Source organism: Neltuma alba, unplaced genomic scaffold (genome assembly GCF_004799145.2).
Source record: "Neltuma alba isolate B1F8T4 unplaced genomic scaffold, ASM479914v2 tig00007209_pilon, whole genome shotgun sequence".
Lineage (NCBI taxonomy): Eukaryota > Viridiplantae > Streptophyta > Magnoliopsida > Fabales > Fabaceae > Neltuma > Neltuma alba.
The window spans coordinates 67914-80576 of record NW_021634709.1 but is presented as its reverse complement, the minus strand read 5'-3'; the positions used below and the strand labels follow the sequence as shown (position 1 = coordinate 80576).

At 32.4% G+C, this 12663-nt stretch overlaps 2 protein-coding genes across 2 annotated transcripts; one reads left to right on the top strand and one right to left on the bottom strand.

Moving 5' to 3' along the window:
• The first annotated feature begins 1630 nt into the window (after positions 1–1630).
• LOC114752002 (uncharacterized) lies at positions 1631–4753 on the top strand. Its single transcript, XM_028940717.1, has 4 exons — positions 1631–1939; positions 2091–2231; positions 2318–2395; positions 4643–4753. The coding sequence occupies exons 1-4, from the start codon at positions 1799–1801 to the stop codon at positions 4751–4753; spliced, it is 471 nt and encodes a 156-aa protein (XP_028796550.1). The 5' UTR covers positions 1631–1798.
• Positions 4754–7436: 2683 nt separating this feature from the next.
• Positions 7437–10726, bottom strand: LOC114752000 (protein NRT1/ PTR FAMILY 1.2-like). The gene is made up of 4 exons (XM_028940716.1): positions 10663–10726; positions 10313–10530; positions 8939–9465; positions 7437–8316 (listed from the first exon to the last, which is right to left on the bottom strand). Exons 1-4 carry the CDS (start codon positions 10724–10726, stop codon positions 7437–7439), a joined length of 1689 nt encoding a protein of 562 aa, XP_028796549.1.
• Between the last annotated feature and the right edge of the window lie 1937 nt (positions 10727–12663).

The following is a 12663-nucleotide window of genomic DNA, read 5'->3' as shown; positions in this document are numbered from 1 at the left end:
AAATAAAAAAGTATAGGGCCTCATACTCGTCTGTTGAGTCATAACAGAAGAGTAAGGGGCCAGATACTCATCTGGTCTATTGGACCAGATGAGTATGGGGCCCATATACTCATCGGGTCAATTGATGGGATGACTATATATGAGGTACATATTCGTTTGTTCTAGTAGAACAAGCGAATATATGAGGCATATATTTGTTTGTTGGAAACAAATGTATATCGAATTTTTATTTACTTTTGTTTTTATCCACGTCCCGCTTTAAACAGATGAAAAAGGACCTCTAGAACATACGAAAATAGATTTTTTTTTAGTAGTGAGCTCAAGAAAGATTGTAGAAATATATAAACAACTTGTCAAAGGGAACCGGCGTAGGTCATGATATTGAATGTCAAATGAGCTCTTTTACTAATAACAACAGCTAATATATCTCAAATGGTGAGTTGAATCTTGTCATGATATTCATATCAAGTGACTTATATTGTTTTATCTACCACATGAAATCCATCTAATGTTGTTGGTCAGTCATAACAGATAAAGTTGGAACTACTTTCTTGCTGTTTGGGTTATAATCATATATTTATTGACAACTTTCACTTCTTTCTCCCGCTTCATACTTTGGGAAATTTTATGCTGCAACTTTTTCTGTATTATAATTTTCTGTATTATAATATAACTAGATCTTTTTATATTAGATACTTTTTTTTTACCAGGTATATTAGATACTACTCCTCCGGTCCTTAATATAAGACCCATTTAACTAATTTGATTAGATTAAAGAAGTTAGGTAAGTTAGTTAATTATAAGAAAAATGACACATTTTTCCTAAAATACCATAATCATCTTTCTTAATACCCATTCTCCTTCTTTTACTTAATTATAGTTGAGGGAGTTTCCATAGGGGTAATTTAGAGAAAATTGATAAATATGAGAAATGAGTCTTATATTTAGAACCAAAACCAACTCAAGAATTGGGTCCTATATTAAGGACCGGAGGAGTATTATTTTTCCTAAGTCAAACGGTGGAAACATTGAAAAAGACATTAGGGGTAATTAATTTGTTCCGTCCCAATCGTCCCGTCTTGGTCCCGGTGAGTTCAGAACAGGACGGGATGCGAGACGGGGTTGTCCCATCCAGTCTTGTCTTGGGATTTTTTTTTTACAAAATTATTTATTAATAATTATTAGTAGATTATTCAATTTACTTATTAATAATAATTCTTATTTTTATAGTGATTTTTAGCTTTTAAATTATAGTATTATTTCAATAAAATCTCCTTCCTCAATAAAATAATTTGTAAAGTCATTATATAGTGTTTCTTTTATAATATTTTTTTATAGTATTGTTTTTACACCTTTTTTATACTATATAATTGAGCTTTTCACATAATATTTTTTTATAATGTTTTTATCTTTAGAAACCTAATAAAAAATAAGTATTATAACATAAAAAAATTATAGTATTTTTTTTTTTAAAAAAAAAAGGAGAAGCGAGACGGAACACAGGACAAAATCCCTGTCCTATCCCTGTTCATTAAGACGGGACGGGGTCCCGTGAACACCTCTAGGAAAAGTAATGGAGAAGAAACGTACCTAGGAGGTATAGTTCCCTTTTTACCTTTACCCCTGTGACAACTTATGATTCCTGATTAATTACAAGGAATGGAAAGTAGAAGGGGTTATGTGGAGTGTTATATAGTGGCAAGTAGAGGCAGAGAGAAAAGAGAAAGGCGTGGGAATTAAGCATATTAATTCTGGTTTGTTTGAAGCAAAGCAGAAGCGAAGAGAGAGAGAGAGAGAGATGGACGACCCAGAAGCTCAGGAAAGACTGGAGAAATATGTAAGCAGCTTGTCAAAGGGAGAAGCTGCGAGAGGCCTCTCAATTGCCAAGCTTCACAAAGGTTTTCTGCTCTGCGATTTCATAGTTCATCATGGCGTCTCAGTAAGTACTTAATGCCATAACTCCTAAACCCAACCTTCTTCTCATGATTCAGAATCAATGAATCAGTGATGTGAGTGTGTGTGTATATATATATATATGTATATGATGGTTGGGTGTGGGATTTGAGTGAGTGACATATATACTTTGATAGGATGAAAATGGGAAGTGGCATGGAGGAGCAATGGTCACTGTGATGGACGTCATAGGCGGCTGGACGGCCTCCACCTTCACATCACAAGAACACGTCTCTGTTTATCTCTCTCTCTCTTTCTACTCAAAACCCAACCTCCAGGTTATTATTATTTCGCATCTTTTCTTTATTTCTCCACAATAATTGAGGAAGGAAATGAATGAATCGTGATGGTGATCTGATGACAGGAAATGGTGGAAATAGAAGGGAAGGTGACTGGCCAGAAGGGGAGGATGACGTCGGTGAGGGTGGAGGTGAGGAACAAGGTCCGTGGCGGACAAATGGTTGCGTCCGCCGACATGTGGGTGGCGCCTTCTCCTGCAAATAAGAAAAGAGTTCATCAAACAAACAAAAAGCCTCTGGCTTCCAAACTTTAATTAAATAATCATAGAATACGAGATAAATATATAAAGTTTTATTTTGATGTACAGAAAATATAATTATAAGTGATTTCAAACATCATTCTAAACGGAGTCTAATCCTTCTCTCTTTTTCTTTAATTTCCAATACTACAATGGGGAGCAGCACCCTTTATTTCTTCTGTATTGTGAAGAATATATATGAAGCTCGTGTATTTATGTGTTTTTTTTATTATTAGAGTTATTTGTCAACAATATCAATATTTAATATTTAAGGGAAAAAAATTAACCCATATTCATTACATATGCAACGCAGCTTCAAAAATGTCATCATCAGTTTTACTTTAATATGAGCAAAGTATTCTTGGAACACCTCACATGTAAAAACTAGTAATAAATCATATCAATTCGAGAAGTAATGTGATTTATAAATACCAGAGCAGAGAAAGTATAAATAAAAGCAGTAAAACATTTTAATGATGAGACGTAATTATATGTCACTGGTATTGATTTTGTTTTTTTTTTTTTTCATATGTCGCTAGTATCATTTTTAATGTTTTGTTTTTAATTCTGACCTTATTAATTATAGTAAAGGTGAACAAAGATGATGAGAAAGAAAAAATATATACTAATATTTGATATTCTCCTTATAAGGACAAATGTAAAAAATTTCATGTATTTAATGTTTTTTTTTCCTACAAGTGACAAATAATAACTACTAGAGTGATATTTTTCCGTTGTGAGCAAAATCTCTCAATTTTTAATGTTGCGTCAGATATAATTTATGTAATTTTATTGGTATCTCAAATCTTCGACGTGAATAATTAGTTAAGAGATATAACGAGATTGGATATTGCATTTTATTAGTTTTCCTGTTTTCTATGCAAATCCATAATTTTCATTGTGAATAATGTGAAATTTTTGTTACGTAGCAGATCCAAAAATGGAAATAAAATTTGAAATAAAAATCATATATTTTTTACTAGAGAAATAAAAATCACATCAACAAAACTATATTTAAAAGTATCATTAGTGGTGTCATGGAATTCTTTTGGGAAAATGCCATAAAAATAATATATAAACTTGGAAATCTCCAAATCATCAGTTGAATAAGGCAAATCCCATTTTCATCACTTCAGACCAAATTAGGATTTTCAACTTAAATGGAATGACCATACTGCCCTTATCAATTACAAAATATGGACACCACATTTAATTGCATCAAATGAAGTTTGGTAGGAAAGAGAAAACAGAGAACATGCGCAATGCTAGATAGAAGGTAAGGAGAAGATGCTGGTTCAAAAGTGTAAGTATTATTTTGAAATCATAGGATCTTTTTTTATCATCCTCCTAGCATCACTTTGGTGTTCTATTTTTTTTCATTTTGATGGTTTTGGATTCTAGGTAATCGAAGATTGAGACAAAGCTGAAGTGCGGCGTTACAGAAATCGAAGATTCTTCAAATTAGGTGTTGGTTCTTCTTTTTTTTAGGTGTAAAAATAGTTAGAAATTTGAACATATGGCTTAGTTAGTGTTGGACAGGGTTTGGGTTCTAGGCAAGTTTGGAAAATTTTGAAGAAGCTTGGTGGTGATTCTGTAGATGGGAAGTCTAAATATGAACGGTAATAATTTGTGAACTGTGCGATTAATAGTGAAAGTGTAGTTGTAAAATGCTATATTGAAATTGTTAATGTAGGAAGTGACTATATTGGGTTGATTTTAAAAATTGATGAAATATCTTTATTAGAGATCTGACAATATGATGAATTTTTTCTTTTTTATTGCAGGTTAGAATGCAAAAAGACATGTAATATTGGGTCAACATGCTCAAAAAAAACTTTTTAAGAATGTTGAAAGGGAAATTAAATATAATGGTTGGAATGTGAGAGTGAAAATAATAAAATACGAGATAAGACTTGAAGATTTTAGGTCGATAATATTAGAATAGTTTGAAATTGATGTAATAGTTATGACATGAAAGCTTGTCATTGATTGTATATTTTGTAAATACTGTCAGCGATGCTCTGGTTTGTCAAAAATGCCATTACTGAACTTGCTATTTACTTTAAATGTGTCGTTAATTATTACAAAAGTTGCAATGCAAAAGTGGCCTACTTATTCACTATAAAAATTTTGTTAATATTTAGGAGCAAGGTCCGTGGTGGACAAATGGTTGCGTCCGCCGACATGTGGGTGGCGCCTTCTCCTGCAAAAAAGAAAGGAGTTCATCAAACAAACAAAAAGCCTCTCTCTTCCAAACTTTGATTAAGGAGCGTTTAGAATAGTACGAGAAACACATATGAGGAATTTTGTTTCGAGAATCATAGGTGATTCCAAACAGAGACTAATTCTTCCCTCTTTTTCTTTAATTCCCAATACTATGACAGGGAGCAGCACCCCTTATTTCTTTTGTATTGTGAAGAATATTTTTTTTTTTCCGCTTATGATGCTCATGTATTTATATGTTATTTTTATTATTTGAGTGATTTGTCAACAATATCAATAGTTTAATATTTATATAAAAAAAATTAACCCATATTCATTAAATATACAACGCAGCTTCAAAAATGTCATCATCAGTTTTACTTTAGTATGAGCAAAGTATTCTTGGAACACTTCACACGTAAAAACTAGTAATAAATTATATCAATGCAAGAAGTCATGTGATTTATAAATACCAGCAGAGCAGAGACAGTATAAATAAAAGCAGTAAAACATTTTAATGATGAGACATAATTATATGTCACTGGCAGTGATTTTGGTTTTTTTTTTTTTTATGTGTGGCTTGTATTATTTTTAATGTTTCATTTTCAATTCCGTCCCTATTAATAAATGTGAACAGGGAGAATGAGAGAGAAAAAATATACTAATATTTAATATTCTTCCTAATAAAGGCAAAAGTAAAATTTTTTATCTATTTAATACTCTTCTTAATATTTGAAAAATTCCTACGAGTGACAAATAGTGGTATTTTTCTATTATGAGCAAAATCTCTCAATTTTTAATGTTGAGTTAGAGTATTTTATTATTTTTCCTGTTTTTTTTAATGCAAATCCGTGATTTTCATTATGAATAATGTGAAATTTTTGTTATATGACAAAGATGAAAAAATGAAAATAAAAATCATATATTTTTTACTAGAGAAATAAAAATCACATTAAATATCAAGACAAAACTATATTTAAAAGTAACATCCGCGATGCCATGAATTTTTTTTTTTAGCAGGCCCCGGTTCCCTCGGATGAAAGGGACTTATTCCTAGGTTATGTACTCATGATTTATGAAGAGGCAAAAGCAAAACTCGGCAAATACAAAAAAAAAAAAAAACGAAAATAATTTCTTTTTGTTTTTTTTTTTGAGATGAAAGGGCAAGCAAAAACTTGATATAAGATATAGGTGATATCTAGAAATTAACTTTCAGATGTCGTCTTAAGAATTTATAAAACCCAGTTGAGTGTTGGCTAAAAATAGCTTTGCACACCCTTCCGGAATCATCGCTCCTTCAAAAAAATCGCTCTGTCCAGTTCTCGCTAGAAAATCGGTGCATCCAATGTTATCTCCGCTCGTGTGATGCGGTTCTACTTCCCACTGTTGGAATAGTATGCGCCTGATTTCTCCCGTAAGACAGTAGAGGGGATGAAAACGAAAATAATTTCCTGCTCCATTCACGCCTACCATATTGAAAGGATGACTTTACCACAAAAAGAAAATATTATCTCCGCTTCTTAATATTAGAATTAGTTAGACTTTTATTTTGACCCTAAATATAAGAGTCTAGTTTATTTGTCTCTTATATTTATTCATTTTTTTAATATAGTCCTTATAATAATGATAGTTCTAGCTAATCTATTTGATTAGCGAGGATATTTTAGGAAAAATAAGTTATTTATTGCAAATAATTAATTTAACTAATTTTTTTAATATACTCAAATTAGTCAATTAGCTCTTATATTAAAGATAAAAGATAATAGTCTTTAACAATGGTGGTATCTAATTTGTTAATATGACGTCATAAATATTATACCATGATACACCTTGAATATGCAAACTTGAAATTCGTGGATATAAAGATGAGATGAATAAAAATTTAGCTAAGAGCATTTTCCTTCTCAAGTAAAAATTATGGTGAGGTGTGCAGCTGTAAAATTAAAATAATAAATATATATGATACATTTTTTGAAAATTTGGTTAAAAATCCCTGTTTAAAAACTTAATTAGCTAAAATGACATAAATTCGAGTGAGTGCAACTATAATCTGTAAGTACAACATATTTTTCGTTATGTGCAACATATCATCAATTATGTTCAACAATCATTAATACGAAAATCATTTGCACACAGTAGAAGATATGTTATACACAGCAGAAAATATGTTGCACTTATAGATTCTAGTTATACGTCGTCAAATTTAGATTCTTTTAGCTAATTAAATTTTCAAATAAGAATTTTTTTACCAAAGTTGCCTACATTTTTTTACGCACGTTCTCGTGTAGTTATATTATTTTATTATTATTATAGTAATAATTTGTCACCAATGCAACTTCTCTCCATTTTTATTTTCCTTGGCTTCATGGAAGACACCGTATGGGCTTTGATATGGTTTAACTTTATTTTCAGTTTATGCAACTTCATTTTTGAAGTCAAGTACTTCCCCAAAAAAAAAAAAAAAAAACCCTACATCTTAAGAGAGGGTAGCATTAAATCATATGGTCAATATCCCTGCATTTATTAGGCTTGATATTAGCTAGCTAGCTCACAAGATTATTTATTGATCTAAACATATAACACAAAGCCATATGCATATCTGAACATAATATCACGCAAAGAAAGTACTTAAGCATGCTAAGAAACTGCATGTTCACGCAAACCTCCATAATGATTTAGTACACGAGCTTGCAGTAACGAAGCAAAGCTGTAAATTACAGAATCTTCGGCATTTTCTCTCAGATTATTCTTCACCTTCAACCTCATTCCTCTCTTCTTCATCCACTGACCCAGTTCTAGCGCTAGGCCCATAGGCCCAAGCACAAACCAAGTAGTACACAAAGTTCACTCCACCGATCCCTGCAAGAACCCAGAAATACCAATCGTAATGCCCTTTATTCAGATTGCTGCTAACCCAACTGTGTCTTCCTCCTCTTGAAGTAACCCCGTCCACAATGCTTAAGATCAATGAAGCCATCAGATTTCCCATTCCCATTCCCAAACTGTACAGAGACGACCCAATGCTCGACATCGTCCTGGGAAACTCCGAGTAGTAAAACTCTGATTGTCCTATCACATTGAACGCTTCTGCTATCCCCACCAATGCAAGATGAACAAGAAGCCACATTGCCGACATGTCCACAACCCCTTTTGGGTTATCTGCAAACCCTTGTCGAATCGCTGCGGTTCTCCGTTTTCTTTCGATTATAGCAGAGGCTATGAGGTCGAGGATTCCGAAGAACAGCCCTATTCCCATTCTGGCCTTGGCGCTGATTTGGACTGGTTTTCTTGCGATTTTTGAAGCTAGTGGCATGATGACGCGGTCGTAGATGCCGACCGTGATGAAGAGGAAGAGCATGGTGAAGGCGTTGAAGGAGCCTGGGGGGATTTGGAAGTTCGAGGTTATGTGTCTGTCCATGGTCTTGGCTTGGAGGACACGGAACGAGGTTTGAGTGCTGATCACTGTCATTATGATGTTTGTAGACCATAAAGGAAGAACCTTTATGATGGCTTTTAGTTCTTCTACTTGCTCTGTTGTGCAGAGACTCCATGGATTTGAAGCTGTGCCATCTGGGGTTATATCTTGCTCTGGGTTTTTGATTATGCAGGCTCTGTTCAAAAACCTATAACAACACACAACAAAGACTCATCACACTTCAGGCCTATCATAAAGTTTAACTATGAAACAAAATTAAGTTGTTTCCTTTGTTTTCACATTGCTGGTTTAGCATAACAGTTCCAAAATTCTTGCCATTTGCGAATTAATTCTGGTTTTTTCCACCTTTGGCTATTGATTCCTCAATTGTAAGGCATATTTCACTTTAGTCTTCAAAATTTTTAAATATTAGGGATAACAATAGCATTGCTAGGGTTCTCAATTGTTGCTTGCAAGCAATAACAGGTTTTGGTGTTATTTTCAAATCATGTATAAATAATATTCTGAATTAAATATGAACTGTTTATAACATTTTTCTAAACGAGGCAAGACACATGATGAAATCAATTTTTTATTTGTAAACTTACAAAATATTATTAAAAATAAAATAGATTTAACAATTCAAGGACTCAGTTATTAATGTACTCCTCAAAGTACATTGTTGTTAGCAAAACCTTGGATAAACAAAAAGTCAAATTTCTTAAGCACAAATTAATGAAAAAGTGAAAACCGTTCAAAGCATTCAAAATGAACTGCATTTCACCCTATAAATATGAAATTTGTTATGATAGAGATGATGGAATTTGAACCTTAATTTATTAGTAGGAACAAGGAGATCTGAGCCTTTGTAATGATGGTACTTTCCGGCAGTGTTATGAGGAGGAAAAGGAAGCTTTCTGTTCTTAAAGGCAACAACAATGACCCGGGCAAATCCAGTGAACATGCTGGAGTGTGGTTTGTGCTTGACATAGAGAGGAGAAGCAAGCAAGAAGGAGACAATGGACACGACCATAAGACCTGGGGGAATCCCAAAACCCACTTTCCATCCGAGGTGGTCTTGAGCATAAACCACTGCTGTCAAAGCAAGCAAGCAAGCAAAAGCTTGAGAAGCAATGTACCAGCTGATAAAGGTCTCTAACACTTTCTGGTTATTAGGGTTAGCTTTGTTGTCGAACTGATCTGCCCCAAATGCTAGTGAACATGAGAGGCCACCAGCTCCAATGGAGGTCAGACCAAGGCTGCTCACTAGGAATGCCATTTGGGATGATGTTGCTGATTGGCCTGGCTTTGGCCTTAACGATGAGATCATTGATGTTATCCACAACAATATCATCCCCTGTAACCCAAGCATAAGAAAAATTGTAACTTCACTTTAAAAATTAGATCTTGGATTTATAATTTGCATGAAGTTTACTATGGTTGCTTATGGATTTCATATTATAAAAAGAGACCACTTTGATATCAAGAAAAGATAAATTAGTCTTAAAAATGCAGGATACTTTAATGTATAAAATTAAACAAGCAAATTTTCATGAGATCTTAGGAATGATTCCATGAGACAAAAGCAAAGAATTTAGACAGTCCCCCCTAATTGGCCTTTTCTTCACTTATAAAATCGAATAATATAGTGCATGTGGTTTTGACCCAAAAAAAAAATATAGTGCATGTGGTCATGTATAGAATGGTATAAAATCAATATATATAATGGATATAAAGATGAGGCGTGATCCCTTTGTTGTCTAGTGGTATTTCTTTGTTGTCTAGTAGTATTTGATCCAATTCCAACCCATTACTCAATTTAGGTTAGGCCTACGTTGGGTAATACCAGTATAGGTTAGCTCAAATAGTAAGATGAAATGATTAATATAAAAGATGGAATCTGAGTTGCATATATAATTAGATACTTTGAGTCAGTCACGCTATAATTACATGAACATGGACGGTGAAGACTAAAGGTGTACAGTAAAATATACAAATCCTTGAAATCGGTGATGTTCTGGCCAAACTGCTTTGAATCCTGCACATATTATATATTCTTTCTCGAAAGGAGCGAATAGAAAGTTAGACTTTTGATCTTGTTGAGATGTAACTAAGCGTATAATGTAAAAGGAAGAGCAAAGAAGATAAAGACGGTAATGATGAAATTTAAAAGGAAGAGAGATTAATAAGAGTTCCGTACGGACCAGGAAAGAGAAGAAGGAACCAAAGGCAATGGAGAAGAAGCGACCAATAAAAGAATCAGCAACGAAAGCACCAAACAAAGGAGCTAAGTTTGAAGCAGCAAACCAGAAGAAGATGGTATTTGCAGCTTTGGGGACTTCAAGGTTGTAGTTCTGTGTCAGATATAAGACCATGTTTGGCATCAGACCCACCATGGCCACCTTCGCTAATGTTTCATTTGCTGCATGCGTTTTCAATATATCCATCTTCGTCAGTTAACATCTATATATTCATATTCATATTCATATTCATGTGTGTATCTATATATAAATCTTCCCAACAAAACCAGAACAAGAAATTAAAGATTAAGTACCGATAATGAAAGGCATAGTAATGAGGCCTCCCCTTCGCCTTCCAACTGAAGAACCTGCCTCCATTTCTTTGTCCACGATCCCTCACTTCCCTCTGGCCTCTTGCTTCAGCGGAAACTGTGTGTGTGAGAGAGAGAGAGTGAGAGAGAGTTAAATACAAAATCTTGGTGTACTTGTGACCAGTGCTGATCTTATAGGCTATGGCCTATTTAATCTGCATAGGGGAAGACCTATAGCATTACTATATTCCTTCTTGGTTATTATTATTTTATGTCCTTGCCTAGATTTACATTTCACTCAACTACTCTGTGTATATATTTCTGAGGATGTATTTTTACTGAAAAATTTAAACTCAGTTTTTCTTCATTTTATTTTTTGTAAGTTAAATAAGCTTTCTTTTAATTTCTTATACTGTTTGTTTTTTAATAAAAACAATTATTTAACTATTTTTATTCATATTGAAGATTGCTTTACGTTCTTACTTAGGTTATCATCTTTTAAGTTGATTTTATAATCATATTGACAATAGTGTAAGTGGAGTTCAATTTTTTAACAGAAAGTTGATCGAGAGAAAAGGTTTTTATTTATATGATATATCAAATTTTGAATATAATGAGTCAAACCACGTTCAAAAATCATAGGATAATTAACTCTTTTCTCGTTTATATATGAAAAGTAGGTAGTAAATTAGGTTAAAAAAATGATGAACACATTAATATGTGTGCTCCTTATTTTTTGTAAGGCTAACTTAACATGTTCACAGGCTTCTACTGGTTGACTTTACTGGAGTATAGAAATCTGTGATAAATCAAACTAAGCGTAATAAAACAAATAAGCACAAATTGTTAATAAAATTAAGGGTAAAATAGCATCCACCATCCTATTATTTTACAATAGCATTTAGCACTATACTTTTATTTATGACATATTTAGCACGTCATTGCCATTTTCTTTATCCATCTGGTATTCCGTAGTGTTATTTTTCATTTACATCCAATATCATTGTCTCATTTATGGATGCACTATAAATAAGTTTAGGATGCTAGAAATACTTTAAAAAAAATAAAATAAGGGTATTGAATGCATTATACTATAAATAAAATTAGACTGTTGGATCCAATTTGAAAATAGCACTATGATATTGGATGCTATTTCATCACAAAATTTTCTCTAAAGTCTAAATATACTGTATGCTTTTCACAATGTAATTAACTTGATTTGGCTATATCCTTCATCAAGCAAATTTACCAAATAATATATTGAGGGCTGTACGTACTATTTGTCGATAATTAATAGATCATGGAATCAAGTTGACATTTTTAAAATCGAGATGAAAATGGAGTAATGATTTATCTTTAAAATAAGAAAAGAAAAGAAAAGTCATGCACTAGAGACGTGGAGCACTTCTCATCCATTAATACAAATCTTAGTACTATACAATATTAAACAAAAAAAATTAATATTTTTTATAATACTCTATATGAGAAAAACTAATACTCCCTCCTATTTTAAATGTAAAATTAAATAAAATGATTTATTTTAATTCTAAATATAAAATCTTAATTTTTTTTGAATTTATAGTTTTTTTATAAACTCAATTAATTACACATATTAAGAAGTGTTCTATTAAAAGAATAGTTTTAATATAAATCATCAAAAGGTGTATAAATAATTTTTATAAATAACAAATTCAAATAATTTTTTATTTTTATAAATTAATTATGTAATTTTTACATTTAAAATTGAAGAAAGTATCATGCTATCTAAGATCATGCAATAATAGCTCGAGATGGTGCTTGCCTCCCAGAAAAATGGCATTATATTATGAGAGCAAGTGCTTTGTTTCATGGCTTGCACAAAAGAAAAGGCTTTGCTCTGTGGATACACAAATTAAAGGAGATTATTTTGGACAGAAGCTTTTAATGTGGGAGTACCAAATAAGGAGGAACAGCCAATGGTTTGATAAAAATATGGTTTGGTCTAAGATTTCTAAATCAATTATT

Coding starts and splice junctions, on each gene's coding strand:
- LOC114752002 (XM_028940717.1), top strand. CDS start 1,799: ATGGACGACCCAGAAGCTCAGGAAAGACTGGAGAAATATGTAAGCAGC. Junction 2,232..2,317: donor ACTCAAAACCCAACCTCCAG/GTTATTATTATT, acceptor ATCTGATGACAG/GAAATGGTGGAAATAGAAGG. Junction 2,396..4,642: donor GGGTGGAGGTGAGGAACAAG/GTCCGTGGCGGA, acceptor TTTAGGAGCAAG/GTCCGTGGTGGACAAATGGT.
- LOC114752000 (XM_028940716.1), bottom strand. CDS start 10,726: ATGGAGGCAGGTTCTTCAGTTGGAAGGCGAAGGGGAGGCCTCATTACT. Junction 10,531..10,662: donor TACTATGCCTTTCATTATCG/GTACTTAATCTT, acceptor AAACGCATGCAG/CAAATGAAACATTAGCGAAG. Junction 9,466..10,312: donor GTTCCTTCTTCTCTTTCCTG/GTCCGTACGGAA, acceptor CTTGGGTTACAG/GGGATGATATTGTTGTGGAT.